This window comes from Plectropomus leopardus, chromosome 12 (genome assembly GCF_026936395.1).
Source record: "Plectropomus leopardus strain MGB_pleo_1.0 chromosome 12, ASM2693639v1, whole genome shotgun sequence".
Classification (NCBI taxonomy): Eukaryota; Metazoa; Chordata; class Actinopteri; order Perciformes; family Serranidae; genus Plectropomus; species Plectropomus leopardus.
This window is the reverse complement of record NC_142187.1, coordinates 13,848,261-13,864,776: the sequence shown is the minus strand read 5'-3', so window position 1 is coordinate 13,864,776 and position 16,516 is coordinate 13,848,261. Positions and strand designations below refer to the sequence as shown.

At 37.1% G+C, this 16,516-nt stretch overlaps 1 protein-coding gene and 1 pseudogene across 4 annotated transcripts; one reads left to right on the top strand and one right to left on the bottom strand.

The window, feature by feature from the left end:
• Positions 1-2,739: 2,739 nt before the first annotated feature.
• Positions 2,740-9,266, bottom strand: LOC121951731 (3-keto-steroid reductase/17-beta-hydroxysteroid dehydrogenase 7-like). Of its 3 annotated transcripts, none has more exons than XM_088085389.1 (10): positions 9,132-9,266; positions 7,677-7,831; positions 6,814-7,017; positions 6,632-6,724; positions 5,631-5,745; positions 4,943-5,137; positions 3,559-3,663; positions 3,407-3,463; positions 3,223-3,321; positions 2,740-2,972 (listed from the first exon to the last, which is right to left on the bottom strand). In XM_088085389.1, exons 2-10 carry the CDS (start codon positions 7,709-7,711, stop codon positions 2,838-2,840), a joined length of 1,038 nt encoding a protein of 345 aa, XP_087941515.1. In that variant the 5' UTR covers positions 7,712-7,831; positions 9,132-9,266; the 3' UTR covers positions 2,740-2,837. The 3 variants fall into 3 exon arrangements, with proteins under 3 accessions (XP_087941515.1, XP_042354118.2, XP_087941516.1); XM_042498184.2 differs by having other exon boundaries at positions 7,677-7,835; positions 9,043-9,179; XM_088085390.1 differs by lacking the exon at positions 7,677-7,831 and having other exon boundaries at positions 9,132-9,260.
• On the top strand, positions 9,143-16,438 carry LOC121951670 (solute carrier family 35 member D2-like protein; annotated as a pseudogene). Its single transcript, XR_015778141.1, has 12 exons — positions 9,143-9,330; positions 13,888-13,921; positions 14,017-14,103; positions 14,217-14,284; positions 14,381-14,452; positions 14,528-14,596; positions 15,016-15,118; positions 15,216-15,308; positions 15,813-15,880; positions 15,964-16,042; positions 16,122-16,204; positions 16,281-16,438. The product of XR_015778141.1 is annotated as a solute carrier family 35 member D2-like protein (transcript).
• Positions 16,439-16,516: the final 78 nt, after the last annotated feature.

Below are 16,516 nucleotides of genomic sequence, written 5' to 3'. Positions count from 1 at the left end.
GCAGAATAATCCGCGGTTTCATTTCTGAGAGGAGTCACATGCAAGGGGAGCTTTCTGTAGTCTCATGTTAGGCTAAAACCAGCTTCTGCTTCGTGAAGAGTACATGACAAACACAGTAACGCGAGAAAGTTATTAATGCATGTTAGGCTATTAACCCTTTGAAACCTGATCAAACTGCCTCAAATTCTTTCATAAACAAGGGGTAAAAAAAAAAAAAAAAAACAGGCTATGAGCAACTTTGCAAGAAATGTTTCACAAATTGTGAAAAATAGTAGATTTAGAAAAAGGTAGAGAAAATTATTATGACTATATTTACATTTACTATAATTACACATTTTAAATTATGTCACAATCATAATTTTTAAACATTTTTTTCAGGGTCATATCCTTTTTTGTTTGTTTTTTTTTTAAAACTTAATTTGTTTTTGTTTTCTTGTTGCTAATTTTCAGTTAATTTTCTTGTGCCTTTCTGAATGGCAAGTTTTCCTCAGCAATTTTTTGGGGTTGTGCAGTGTATAGGGCACAGGAAACTGCTCAAATAAAACATAAAAAAAGAAAGAAATTAAGTCAATTTGCTCAGATTTCCATGGCTCACATAAACATCCCATGGTTTCCCTAAGAAGAAAAGTGAATATTGACACTTATAATATATATATATATATATATGTATAAAAATATAAAACAATATACCAACACCTATATTAGTAAACATTACCCGAGTAAGCTTGCATGAAAACTAATATTGTTGCACTTTAAAACTCAGTAGCTCATTGGAAGGTGGAATGTGACTAAGTACATTTGCTCAAGTACTGTACATAAGTACAAATATGAGGTAGTTGTACTTTACTTGAGCATTTTACATGCCATTTACTTTGCCTCCACTTCTTTTCAGAGGCAAAAATTGTACATTTGAAAGGATGAAAGGATTTGTTATGAATCAAATTACCAAACATTTTATACAAGTACCGTGGAAACAAGAAGTGGGATAATCAATTAGCCAGTTGATAGAAAATTAATGGTCAACTATTTTGATAAACATTGGAGTCTTTTTCTAAATAATATTTTGTTTTTTTGTTGTTTTTTTTTAAAATCTGCATTGGGTACTTTTTCTTTAAATACTATAAATACATTTTTTCTGATTATACTTACGTACTGTCTCTTAAGTGACATTTTCAATGCAGGACTTTGACTATTAACAGAGTATTTTCACAGTGTGGTATTTGTGCTTTTACTTAAGTTCAGGATCTGCATACATCTTCCACCGCTGCTTGTCTTTGCAGCTGTGTCCGTGCTGATACTACAGACAGGCATATCATGAGATTAAGTGGGATTTGTCAGTTTATAAAAAGCAGCAAATGCTGAGTTGAGGACCAGCAGGAGCCGGCTGAGGAACAGCTGCTGGTGACATATCTGACAAGTCCTCTCTCTGTACGTGTTTCCATGTAACTCGAAGCTTGTCTTCTGAGTCATGGATGAAATTGATTTCAAAACATATTCAGGCTGAGGGCACGCGTGGATGACCATAACTCATTTTCACTACAGTGCTTCAGAGATCGTCACTGCACTAGGGATCAAAAGTTGCAATGAAAGCATTAACTTAAAAATGTACCAAACTTGGAATATTTCCAAGTATTCCAATATTTCTCATTAAAATTTAGTTATTTGGTTGTCTTTTTCTGAAATTTCTTTTAAAAAAAATAGGAATCTGATGCATATATTTAGATATATTTAAGTATATTTTCTCTCTTAGAATTTAATTTGTTTCGAATAAAATTTTTTGTAGCAGAATCTTTTCAAAATAAAATATAATGGAAACAGAAGAATAATAAAAGCAAAGGGAATAGATTTCACTTCAAATTGGGGGTAAAAATACCAAACACCTAATTTCCTTTTTTTTTGGGGGGGTATGAATAAATGTAAAGAGTGTATGGAGTAAAGCTAAAACAAGTGCCTAATAGAATAAAATAAAAGTGTAATAAAATTAGGATACATTTAGTGAAACAAGTACACTTGAATAGACTAGAAAAGTTACATCAGCACAGTATGGAAAAGATAAATGATACAGCACATATTTAAAAAAGTATATTTCTCTATTTCTCAATAGAAACATTTCTTTTTCTAGGATTTATATAATAAAAAAAATCTTTTTAATGTTTCTTATTTTCCAGATTAGAAAATGCAGGAGTCAGCCTCAAACAAAGGGGGCAAAAAGCTAATATGCTGTAAACCCGTGAAGCAGGTACAGCTGAGGCCACATAAGTCATGCAATAAGCAGTTTAGCTAGAAAAGCCCTTTACTACCCAAAAACAGTTCAATCCAAATTCCAGTGGGAGAATATCAGTAAAGCAAAGCTTTTGCATAAGAAACGGTGAGAGGATGTGCTCTATTACATGACGCTGCTTCAGACATTTGTTTGGTCTATGGCAGACCGCAGCAGGAAACATTCCTCTCAACTAACTGTGCATCGTTATTTATTATTTGTGGTAAAAGAAGCCACTGGTGACAGCTGATGGTGGTGCTGGTAGTGAGTCAGTGGCCTCAGTAAACCATAGAAACAGCTAATTAAAGTTTGTAAGGAAAGACGCCTGTTGAAGAGGAAACCTGATACAGATATCAGGTGAAGGCGGTGGTATCTACATTACGACAAGAGCAAAAGATGAGACTCCTACTGGTTATTGAGCTCACGTGAATTTGACACAGCTTAAAAAAAGACACAATTCAATGATAACATAAGCAAAATTTAAAAGAATAAGGGCACTTTTATTGTTCGTCATAACCAATTATACACGGTCCATTTCGTAGGAGCAAATCCATCCTTCACAAAAGACTTCTGACTTCTACTCCACCTCACTGAGGTACTGTCTGTGAGCTGCCGTTTCAGCATTTCTCTCACTCAGTTTCCTTCTGACTACCTTCTCAAGTTCAAGAAGTTCTGTATAGAAGACCTCAGACGTTCCTTCATCGATGTCCATCTTTAACAAGAACAAAAAAAAAACAGCAGAAAATCGCAATCTATTACATACATATGAAACAGATCACATTTTTCAGTTCAAAGGTTTTCTGTGTGGCATTCAGAGCATTTATACAGCTGCAAAGTACTGATTGTGTGTAGATATAGTGCGGTAATGGTGTCATGTACTGCGTGCATGTTAGTGCATTGCTCACACAGAGCGGACTTGAGCAGTATAATGTCTGTGAACGCAGCGGTCTCTGGTTACTCACCTGTCGAGGCTGAGTGTAGTTTCGTCCGACTCCTGATGTTAAACTGTGATACTTTGCTCTTGGATCAAGAGACTCGGGCTTTTGAAGAAACAACCAGTGCTGTGAAAAGCCAGAGCAGCAGTTTGTGTTTTTCGTGTATTCATTGAAAAGCTGTGATGTTCATATGGACAGGTCGACAACATACCAGCGCCTCTGCTCCGTTGTATGGCGTGAGTGTGAATGTGTTGGTGAAGATCCTAATCTGTTCAAGCACAAAAAGGATCAATAACATGAGTTCACACGCAGCTCCAATCATGTTTAACAGAGATTAGCAGAATAAAAAATATCATCACTCACCAGCCACATGATGGGCATGATGAGGGTCCAGAAGAAGGAGGGGAGGATACCATACGTCAGATTAGTCATCACCAGTCCTGGACATATTACAGAGGAGAACAGCCCCTGTTACAAAGACAAGAAAACGCATGATTTCACAGAACAGGCGGATCTTTTTAAGGGACAAAAATAAAAAAGTGCTGTTTATCAGTCCTGATTGTTTTGGTGTGAGTTGCAGAGTGTTGGAGATACCAGCTGTAGAGATGTCTGACTTCTCTCCAATGCAATAAAACTAGATGGCACTCAGCTTGTGGTGATCGAAGCGCCAAAAAAAGTACACGTGAACTACTCAACAGCAATGCTTTTTTCCAGAAATGATGACCCGGTTACTCAAGATAATGCACAGACCTTGTTGTGAGCGGTTTCATATAGGAACTATTTTCTTTCTACTGAATTACACCCGCCAATCGGCCACAGCACAGACAGAAACATGCATCCACTGCCCGCTCACCGAGCACCACTAAGCTTTGCTCACATTACCGCTCAGCCGAGGAGGACGCCATTAATCTTTACACCTCGCACTGTAACAAGCCTCTTGTCCATGAGAAGATTCTTCCTCCTGCATAGTGATATGGTTGATGGGTGTAGTTTGGTAGAAAGAAAATAGTTTAATGTTTCCCACAGAATTAGACTCTATGTGTGGTGGTAGCTAACATGGGAAAGCTTCTTTTTTTTTTTTTTTTTTGTTCTCGTGTGAGTGTGTCCCTTTTGTTGGCATTCTGTGTCCCTTCTCTTAATTCAGACCTTTTTTCATTCCATGAATGAAGCACCGACTAAACTCGTCATGAGCTCTTATTTCACTCAGCAGCAGTTTAAAGAGTTTGAGTCGCGGCCTGGATAAATAATCTGTCGATCTGTTCTGATCAGATCAATGGATGAGAGGAGCAGCTGCTGAAGACTTTTAAACACCACACAATGAACAGTTAAGTTTCACTTTAACTGCGCCTGGCGTTCTGCTGCTCCATCTGTGACCACAGTTCTCTCTGCGCTCTGTGAGTATCTGCAATTGATAACCTAAACGGTATATATATATTCCAACAGCCTAATAAGCAGTCCAGCTCCAAAAATATAGAATAATACATGGCGGCACATGCTTTAATTGTGGTGGGCCGCCTCAATGAAATGATTGTGTGGAAAACCCTGTAGTTCCTACATGAAACTGCTCACAACAAGGTCTGTGGGTTATTTTGAGGAACCAGGTCATGATTTCTAGAAGAGATGTTGCTGTTCAGTTTTTTAATGTTTTTTTTTTTTTTTGCCATTTTGCGCACCACAAGCCGATCTGTGAGTGGCCGTTAGTAGTCACTCCTGTATCAGTTATCTGCAGATTGTGTAATAGACAAACCAGTTTGTTCTTGTGTCTGTTGAGAGCCAGACTGAGCATGTCCGATGCATACTTGGAGGAGCTGTAGGGCTCCGTCCCATTTCTGTGCTGCATGTCCTCAATGCTGAAGGCAGAGCGGCGGGCGTTACTGGAGGAGGTCCACACTATCCTGGACGTGTGGCCTTCTGAACACAGAAGAGGCTCCAGCTCCCTGATCTAGACCCACAGAGACCACAGAGACCAGAGACATCAAGTGCATGACTTTATATCAGTTTGTCAATTAATCAGTTCACTGCCTTAGCCAACAGACAACATAACATATACTACACCACAATTTTTCTTTGTTTCACAGTACAACATTAAGAAATCTTTCAACATGCACAGTCATACGCTTCAAATCAATCTATCTGCAATATCAAACTATATGCATTTACTTCTACAGTAAACAACATGTGGGCTTGGAAGGCAAAGTAATAAAACATTTTGCAAATTTTTCAAAATAAAGTGTTTTTTTCTTTTTTTTACAATCTTGACATGCTCAGGATTCACTTGTGGTCCACTTCGTATGGACCAACGACCCATTTTCGAGCATGACCCACCAGTTGCAACAACATATAATACTGAGGACTACATACAGTATATGCTATGTCAAACTACGGGATTTGTGATCATCTTTTATGTTTCATGTCTGTGTGCAGTCTGTGTGTACCAGGAGAAAATGACCGAAGAGGTTGGTGGCAAAAACTTCCTGCAGGCCGTCTGAGTTGAGGCGGTCCTGTTGAGTCAAGAGACCCTCTGCTGTTGCAAACATGTTGATGACATTCCTGCAGTGAGAGGGTACGCCATTACAGAACAGCACGAACCATCGACAGGGTGCACTGGTATACAGCCATCCAGCTTAAAACAAAAGTGGGTCAGGGGCCGCTTCCCTACTGGAGCTCTGATTGCCCCCCCTGAACACCAACTGGACCTGACCTGACCCACCGAGCCAGGCTGGACTGGGCCGGGCTGTAATCTGTCATTATTGCCCCAAGGCTGAAATTGGGCAAGGCTCTAACCAATTTATGTGGGAGACCAACCCAGTGTGTTTTATTTTTTGTGTTTAATTGGCTACAACAGAGCTGAGTCTTTCCACCAAAAACTCTCAGTATAATACCCTCAGAATCCATCAAACCTCTAAAGACTTGTACCTAAACCCTCGATCTGTTTAGTGTTTGAAGTGTTAAGAGAAATGTCTGCGCCTGGCTGATCATCTACGAAATGGAGCTGTACGCTGACATTTTCAGAGCAGAAAAAGAACAGACTGGAGTGTTTAGAGTGTTTGTCACAATCGATGGGATATTTTAAAATAACTATTTGTGCATTCAGTCCTTGTAAAGCATGAGGGACAGTGATCTCTTGACCAATCAGCGGACTGCAGTGTTTCTAGCTCCACCTTTCAATAATGGATCAGTGTGCTAGGTTCTTTAACACTGGCGTGACGAGAAAAGGAATAGAAAGGAGCCGTTGTATCGGTACCGTCCACAACTTTTGACAAGGGAAACATAAAAATATCCGGCAAAATGTGTAATGAACTGAACTGAACTGAACCAGACTGCTGGGTGGAAATGAGGCTTAGGTGTCACGTGTGTGTCATCACAGATAGATTCACAATGGGAAAATAAAACAAAGCAAAGCAGAGCAAGTTTGAAACTGGCTTTGGGATTTTACCTGGAGAACAGACCCTTGAAAAAAGCTTTGACATCCACTTGTGGATTCGGCATAATTCCCGCATTTAGATACAGAAAGTCAATTCTGTTGTACCTGTGGAAAAACACAAATATTCATTGCTCAGCTGAGGACAGGTATATCAACAGAGTCATGATGACATCATGGTAATTTGGTATCAGTACCTGGCCTTGACCTCCTGAGCAGCGGTGAGCACTGACTGCACAGAGCCCACATCCAGGTGCAGTAAATCCACACGGGCGTTTGTGTGAGAGGTCAGGAGGGCGGAGCGGGCAGCCTCAGCCCGCTGCATGTTTCTGCAGGCCAGACACAGCTGCAGCCGGCTGTCCTCAGTCAGCAGCCTTTCACACAGAGCCAGGCCGATGCCGCTGCAGAAAGTGACAGGCGGCAGACAAACACAAGCATGACCACAAACTTCTCTAAGAAACTGTGAGCACACCAATTTACAGAGTAAACATTCAGGTTTTTCTTAGAGTAACAATTGAAGATTAAATAAAAAGGCAGATCAAAAAACCTTTTTTGCAGTCTAACAAAGAATATTTTTTTACAATACACATGGATAATAACCTATATTACTCCCTAATCACATAATTGTGAATGAACTATTCCAGAGAGTGCATTAATAGCTGACTAAAACTCCTTTCAACACTGTATGTTTTTGACATTTCTGGAATGTAAATTCTTGTTACTTATACACATACATGTGTTTTTTTTTTATTTCACCGTGTTATTTATATTTGTGTATACACCTGATGCACATACAAAAACACAATGGATGACAGACTCCTCAGCTGGTAAACATTATTACAGTTTGACGGCATTACAGTCAGATTATCGTAGATTTTGAAGCAGTTAATCTCTCAGCAGGGATGCTCTCCTCACTGACGCGCCAATGTTTCCGCGCCAAATTAACACATATTGATTCGCATTTTTCTTTAATGTTTATCACATCGTAAGAGATTTGTAACAACGTGACACACAACGGGAGTGTCTGTCCATCGTTTTAACGCAGTTTTAATTGACCCACCTGTTCGCGCCGGTCACGAGGACAACTCTCTCCATGTCTCACCGGAGCCTTTAACGTCTGCAGCTGAAAACGGGACCCGAATAAAGTGTAAACCCGGTTATGAAAGCTCTCTACCCGGTGCAGCCCATCGTCCGACCCCGCTGACAAACACCAGCCTATGTGCACGAGCAGATACGTGGTGTGATTGGATGTCAACAAACAGCTGGCCAATCAGCTTCTTCTACAGAGAGCGAACAGGCTCAAAAAGGTAAAAGAGCGCAACGATTGAAAGTGTCACTCGGGAAATATCAGCAGTTTGTATAATAAACATGTGGAGGACGGAAAAAGGCGTAATATAAACAAACAAACAAACAAACAAACAAACAAATAAATAAATATGTATATGAATACACGCATACATAATTAGTAAAATAAATATGGAAATAAATAAATAAACCCATAAATAGAGAAATGACTTCAGATGTTAGGACCTCATACCTTGTAAACATACAGCTACAATAATGCAAAAAATCTATATATGTAGTTGTAGAGATGAATCCACGAAATTGATTTAATTATGTCGTGTTTAATTATTTACTTTTATTTATTTATTTTCACATTTATGACAACAAATGTTTATGTTCTGTTACTTGTGTTACTTGTTTTGTTTTGCACTCGTACTTTTTATATTTTATATTTTATATGTGTATCTTCTATTTTATCTGTTTTCTTTTTCTATATTTATGTTGCACCAACCCACCAGAACAAATTCCTCGTATTGTGTTAACTATACCTGGCAATAAATCTTTTCTGATTCTGATTCTGATTCTGATGTTTTTACTTTGCTTTTTTATTTATTTCTATATTTATTTCCGCATGTTTTAGCAATGCAAAAAAGTGTTACAAGTAAAAGACCTACATTCAAAATGTTGATCAAATTGCACTGCGAAAATGCTCATGATGGGCTATTTAGGCAATATATATATATGTAGTCTAGTTTTGACTAGATAGATAGTAGCACAAAACCAATTATACCTATATTTATTAATGCATTTACATTAAACAATATTTTAATTAAATTGATGTTGAACAGGTTTTTGATATTTTATGTGGAACTAAGTTATTGTTATTATTATTATTATTTTTTGTTATTATGGAGAAAAAATGGACAGAGATCATGTCTTTATTTTACACAGATGAATAGTTGTTTCCCTTCACTCATTTGCATACATGGATATAAAACGCATAGGCTATGAAATGAGAAGATTTAAGCATGAAATGAAACCTGAAACACTAAAAAGACAAATCAGAAAGCCACCAGGACATCAGGACTGATGATTGAATCAACGAAGTTTACCAAAGAGGAAAGTTGAATCAAGATATTTATCTTTTTTCCGTTTCCGCCATCGCTGACAACACTTTTGCGCATGTGCAGTAAAACTCGCACACTTCCGTTTCGAGTTTATCGATACTCACATACGTAAATAATGGCAGAGCTGCACAGGCGGCGACCTGAGCCTGAGGGGGGAAAGTTATCACCTGAAGGAGCGTCCTCCAAAACCAGGACACCCGGTGACAGCTCCGCGGTGTATGTGAAACTGTTAGCGGCGGGATTTTACGGAGTCAGTTCATTCCTCATCGTTGTTGTCAACAAAAGCGTCCTCACCGGTTACAGGTAAAGGTGCAAAGTGCAACAGTTACAGGAAGCTGCGTTTCGGACATTTGACCACCTGAATGTGACAGCAGGGGGGACAGACTTTAATAACATCAGGAGGGAGACATGGCAGAGGGGATATGAAGTACAGAGGAGACACACTGGGCAGTTTTAGACTCTCTTCATCCTGAAAATGTCAGTTCGGTAAAGTTGGAAAGATATTCACAGATTCGGACTTCCGGCATCAATAACTCATTAGTGATACGTTGTCAAAACATAAACGAGGCCTCTTTCCCATCGTTGTAAGGTAGACAATGTGCTACAAGCCCAGTTTTATCGAAAGTAGCTGTCTTTCAAGCTGCAGAAATAACATTGGTGTCAATGAGCAGCCGGCTGTGAGACCAGTGGATAGGGACCGTCTGCAAATTGCAAAACCGCTACAGCAGCGAAGAGAAACACTACACAGATATTCAATAACTTCAGTCTTATACACTGTAGTGTCACCAAAATCACTGCAGCCTTCAACTGGCTTCTGTTGATCATACTACAACGCTTGTTTTATAATATATATATATATATATATAATTTTAAGAAACTTTATAATAAAATGCAATAACTTCACCTTTATGCACTGCAGAAGAATTAATCTTTGTCCAGCCATCATCTGGTTCCTGCTGATCATACTACAACACTTGGTTTGATTTTTTTTTTTCTTTTCATAATTTTATGGATTTTTTATTAGAAATAAAATGTAATAACTTCTCTTTTATGTACTGTAGTGTCACCAAAATCATTGCAGCCATCAACTGGATGCTGTTGATCATACTACAACACTTGGTTTGATATTAAAACATTTTTCATAATTTTATGGAATTTTATTAATGATAAAATTTAATAACTTCTTTTATGCACTGTAGTGTCACCAAATTTACTGCAGCCATCAACTGGCTGCTGCTGATCATACTACAACACTTGGTTTGATATTTTTTTTAAATCATAATTTTATGGATTTTTTTATTAATAATAAAATTTAATAACTCCACTTTTATGCACTGTAGTGTCACCAAATTTACTGCAGCCATCAACTGGATGCTGCTGATCATAATACAACACTTGGTTTGATATTTTTTTTAAAAATCATAATTTTAAGAATTTTTATTAATAATAAAATTTAATAACTTCTCTTTTTATGTACTGTAGTGTCACCAAAATCATTGCAGCCATCAACTGGATGCTGCTGATCATAATACAACACTTGGTTTGATATTTTTTAAAAATCATAATTTTAAGAATTTTATTAATAATAAAATTTAATAACTTCTCTTTTATGTACTGTAGTGTCACTAAAATCATTGCAGCCATCAACTGGATGCTGCTGATCATGGCTACAACACTTGGTTTGATATTTTTTTAAAAATCATAATTTTAAGAATTTTTATTAAGAATAAAATTTAATAACTTCTCTTTTTATGTACTGTAGTGTCACCAAAATCACTACAGCCATCAACTGGATGCTGCTGATCATACTACAACACTTGGTTTGATATCTTTTTTTAAATCATAATTTTATGGAATTTATATTAATAATAAAATTTAATAACTCCACTTTTATGCACTGTAGTGTCACTAAAATCATTGCAGCCATCAACTGGATGCTGCTGATCATACTACAACTCTTAGTTTGATATTTATTTTAAAAATCATAATTTTATGGAATTTTTATTAATAATAAAATTTAATAACTTCTCTTTTATGCATTGTAGTGTCACCAAAATCATTGCAGCCATCAGCTGGATGCTGCTGATCATACTACAACTCTTGGTTTGATATTTATTTTAAAAATCATAATTTTATGGAATTTTATTAATAATAAAATTTAATAACTTCTCTTTTATGCATTGTAGTGTCACCAAATTTACTGCAGCCATCAACTGGATGCTGCTGATCATACTACAACACTTGGTTTGATTTTTTTTTTAAATCATAATTTTATGGAATTTTTATTAGAAATAAAATTTAATAACTCCACTTTTATGCACTGTAGTGTCAATTAAAATCATTGCAGCCATCAACTGGATGCTGCTGATCATACTACAACACTTGGTTTGATTTTTTTTCTCTGTCCCACTGTCCTTACCTGCCTCACTATGACTCATTAATGGCTCCTTAGTCTCACAAACTGTTTTTTTTTGTTCCTTTACTTGAGCTTCATTCAATTCCTGTTGTTTGTTGACTAAATCCCTCACTCCATTACGATTTTTGGTCCATATGACCCAGAGCCAGTGACAGTTTTTGGATTATCCTGACCAAATAGTGCTGTAGACAGTTCAGACCATATTTTTGAGGAATAACTGGTATCCCTGTTTGCAATGTTAGCACTCTTCATTGTTCTGGCCAGTGCTTCCATTCCTCCTGCCATTGCCCATAGGTCTTTTCTATGAGCTTTGGTTCCTTTTTTAACTCGTCCCATTGTCTTAACATTGCACCTAACCCTGTGAAAATGAGACAAGCAAAGCTAGAAGTTTTTATCAGGATAAAGTGAGGGGTCCAATATGGAAAGATGCAGTAAAACACATGGGAATGTCATATCAAGAAATGCAAGATAAGGTTAAAGTATCAATACATAGCTACGAACTAAACGTAATATTACATTTCAGATTTACAAAATTTAATATTCTTATTTGGCAATTTACATAATATTTCAACATGAGGTTAAAGTTAGATTTATTTCTGGAATACATTTACATTAAAAATCATTTGGAGATTCAGTAACATTTCACTTACGTAAATATTGTCAAGATTTCAGATTCCAAAAGGTAGACAAGCACAGCACAACTCCAATAAAAAACATAAAATTACTTACACATAAAGATGAAACTGAACTGAAGGGGAAAAATTCCAAGAAATCCAATGCCATCTTCTCCTTCATGGTGATCTGCAGGTTATGCAGACTGAAAAGATCTGAGGTAGAGCTTAATTGAAAGTTTTTCCTGATTGGCTAGTGGCTTCATCACACTTTTGTATCCTTGTGTGATTGGTTTAAACAGTGTCCTTGAGGCAGCAATGACATCACCTTTTTCGCTTACGAAAAAATATTTTATATCAAACCAAGACCTGTAGTATGATCAGCAGCAGCCAGTTGATGGCTGTAGTGATTTTGGTGACACTACAATGCATAAAAGAGAAGTTATTAAATTTTATTATTAATAAAAATTCCATAAAATTATGATTTTTAAAAAAATATCAAACCAAGAGTTGTAGTATGATCAGCAGCAGCCAGTTGATGGCTGCAGTAAATTTGGTGACACTACAGTACATAAAAGTGGAGTTATTAAATTTTATTATTAATAAAAATTCCATAAAATTATGAAAAAATGTTTTTAATATCAAACCAAGTGTTGTAGTATGATCAACAGCATCCAGTTGATGGCTGCAATGATTTTGGTGACACTACAGTGCATAAAAGAGAAGTTATTACATTTTATTTCTAATAAAAAATCCATAAAATTATGAAAAGAAAAAAAAAATCAAACGTGTTGTAGTATGATCAGTAGGAACCAGATGATGGCTGGACAGAGTTTAATTCTTCTGCAGTGCATAAAGGTGAAGTTATTGCATTTTATTATAAAGTTTCTTAAAATTATATATATATATATATATATATATATATATTTTATTTATTATATTTATTTATATTATTATATTTTATTTTTTTTTTTTATAATATATATATATATATATATATATATATATATATATATATATATATATTATAAAACAAGCGTTGTAGTATGATCAACAGAAGCCAGTTGAAGGCTGCAGTGATTTTGGTGACACTACAGTGTATAAGACTGAAGTTATTGAATATCTGTGTAGTGTTTCTCTTCGCTGCTGTAGCGGTTTTGCAATTTGCAGACGGTCCCTATCCACTGGTCTCACAGCCGGCTGCTCATTGACACCAATGTTATTTCTGCAGCTTGAAAGACAGCTACTTTTGATAAAACTGGGCTTGTAGCACATTGTCTACCTTACAACGATGGGAAAGAGGCCTCGTTTATGTTTTGACAACGTATCACTAATGAGTTATTGATGCCGGAAGTCCGAATCTGTGAATATCTTTCCAACTTTACCGAACTGAAAATGTCTTCTCAATCTGTTTTGGGCAAAGAGTTTAGAAATGTAGAAATACTGAAGCCACAGCACACCCCTCTCATCGAAAAGGTTTGATGAGCCACCAACCAAACTTTTTTAGCAGTATCTTATGTAGAGAATAATATAAGAGTTTAATTTCTAGGTAGTTACTCCTTTTTTAATATTACGTTCTGCAGATGTTATCTCTGTGCAGCAAAGGGTAAATAAAATGTCATAACATAACATACTCTGTTAAAGTGAAAATCTTACATTAGAAGTTTTATGAGGCAAAAGTAAAAACAAAAAGCATAGTAGAAATATAACATAATGGGAAAATAATAAAGGGTCCTGTGTTCCCAAGCTTTGTATAGCACATAACCTGACCCTGGAAAAGTGGTTCCTCCTGTGGTTTTGAGTAATTTTTCTTGTTCGTATCCTTGTTTACAGATTTCCATCCTCAACATGTGTGGGAATCGGCCAAGTAAGTTAGTCTTAAGTTGAGTCACAGATACTTCCTGTTCACCCAAACAGACCCTGACTGATACACTGTGTCTCCTTGCTGTATTAACTCTGCAGATGCTGGCTACAGTTGTAGTTCTGAGGTGTGGGAAGGCGTTGGGTGTTATCTCATTTCCAGACGTGGATCTAAGTATACCACGCAAGGTGAGACTGTGAAATAGTTCACTCAGCTGGGACCTAAATAGACACTAATAAGAAGAACCTCATATTAAATAATATATTTTCAAAAATAAGGCTTTTAATGTGTGTGTTTCTAGATGTTTCCACTGCCTCTGCTGTATGTCGGGAATCAAATATCAGGGCTGTTTGGGACACAGCGACTCAAGTTAGAGCTTCTACTCATTGCAGTATTAATATATAATTGAACATTTCTTAATATGAAACAGCTTAATATACCCTGTTTTCTGTTTTTTCTTCCTAGTTTACCCATGTTCACGGTGTTGAGGAGGTTTAGCATTTTTCTCACCATGGTGTTTGAGGGACTCTTGCTTAAGTAAGCACCATTTATCAAGAATATTCTTGCACCTGCAGATGTGCAGTTTTAACAACCCGTTTCCTGTCCTTACAGAAAGACGTTCTCCACGCCAGTTAAGATCACCGTGTTTACGATGATCTTTGGTGCTTTCATTGCTGCCAGGTGAGATGGCCACATACGGTCCTTCAGCCCCAACAAGGACATAAAGGAAAAGAATTGGAGATTTTAGTTCAGTAGCAACCACCACAAATACTTTATTATATTTTCTAATTTACGTATCTTTTAATTTATTATTTTTCTTCTTCTTCTTCTTATTATTATTATTATTATTATTATTTGAAGTTATTTTTGTGTATATATTTTATTGTTTTAGAATGTTTTAGATACTGTACATTTGTATGTATGTAGATGTTTGTCAGAGATGACTGATTGTGATTTTAAGGTATTACTTTATATTGTTCAAAAAGACAATAAATAGAGTTGAAAAAAAAAGATGGCCACATACAAGTACACCCATATACTGACATTATCAGGTCACATGTATCTCACTCTTTGACTTTTTTTCTTTTTGTGTTTTGTAGCGATGATTTAGCTTTTGACCTTGAAGGATACACGTTCATAATGCTGAACAATGTCCTGACAGCAGCCAGCGGGGCGTATGTGAAGCAGAAACTTGAGTCCAAGGTGAGCGGAGCTCCTAATCGTACCGCCTCTTCGGAGTGTGATGCTTCTTTGCTGCATTGTTTTTTAAAGATTGTGTCGTGTGCTGCTGTTCCCCCAGGAGCTGGGCAAATATGGGCTTCTCTACTACAATGCTTTAATTATGATTTTCCCCACTGCGGCTTATGCCTACTACTCAGGGGACGTGCAGGTGGTAAGGAATGGACTCTATTTCCCACGTTTTTTGTCTAATGGGAACAAACATTTTTGAAATTAAGTATTGGGTGAAATTGCAAAACAGGCTGCAATGTAATTATGCAAGGCAATCATGCACCGTCAATTTACATCCACCAAAAGTGCTTGTTTTTGGTACCGACAGGCTTCAATAGTTTATTCGAAGTGTCTGTTGTCAGCGATGTCTGGGCCATTTCTGATAAAACAAAAAGGATCTGGCTCTTCAGTAAAATGTCTTTCTCTGTAGGGATCCTTTCCATAATGTTGTCAGACATTTCTAGCAATTTGAGTGATTACATTGCAACCTTTTTTTTGCAGCTGCTGGCGGCAGTGCTTGATCAGACGTGCAATGCTTGCTAAATACTTGATTGTTTTCAAAAATTATTATTCCCATTAGCCAGGTTGCCCTTTAATGTGTTTATAATTTAGTGTCCAACAACTAGAGTTGAGAACCTCCTCTGTCTGTCTGTGTGTTTGAGTACAGGGTTTGGAGTATAATGGATGGTCTGATCCGCTGTTTGTCGTGCAGTTTGTGCTCTCCTGTGTCATGGGGTAAACTCTAGATCCATTATTGCATTACAGATTTTACTCCACGTTGCTGCTCTCATCTAATTCCTCTTCAATGTGTTGCACAGCTTCATCTTAATGTACTCCATCATGCTGTCGACGCAGTACAACTCAGCACTGACCACCTCCATCGTGGGCTGCATCAAGGTACGTGTTTTCAGTCCTGTCCTCTGTGGGCCAATGAGATTCATGAATGCAGACGTGTGACCCTGTGTGACTCCTGCAGAATATCCTGGTGACCTACATAGGAATGGTGTTTGGAGGAGACTACATATTCTCCTGGACTAACTTCATCGGTCTAAACATCAGGTAAGACACAAAGACTTTAAAATTGAGCTGGTGTTTTGTGTCTGAAGACATATTTTGTCATATTTGTTTCCTACAGCATCGCGGGGAGCCTGGTGTACTCCTACATCACCTTCACACAAGAGCAAACAAGTAAGGACCGTTCAAATAATGGGGATCATAAACCCTGTGAAATTAAAAAGCTGTAATGTCTGCATAAATTGAACATACTACAGGTCTCTAATGTTTTCCATTAAATTTAACAGAAAAGGCGTAAACCAAAGAGACCTGACCCGACACTGATGAACTACGTACGTCCAGAGAACATTTCCTTTT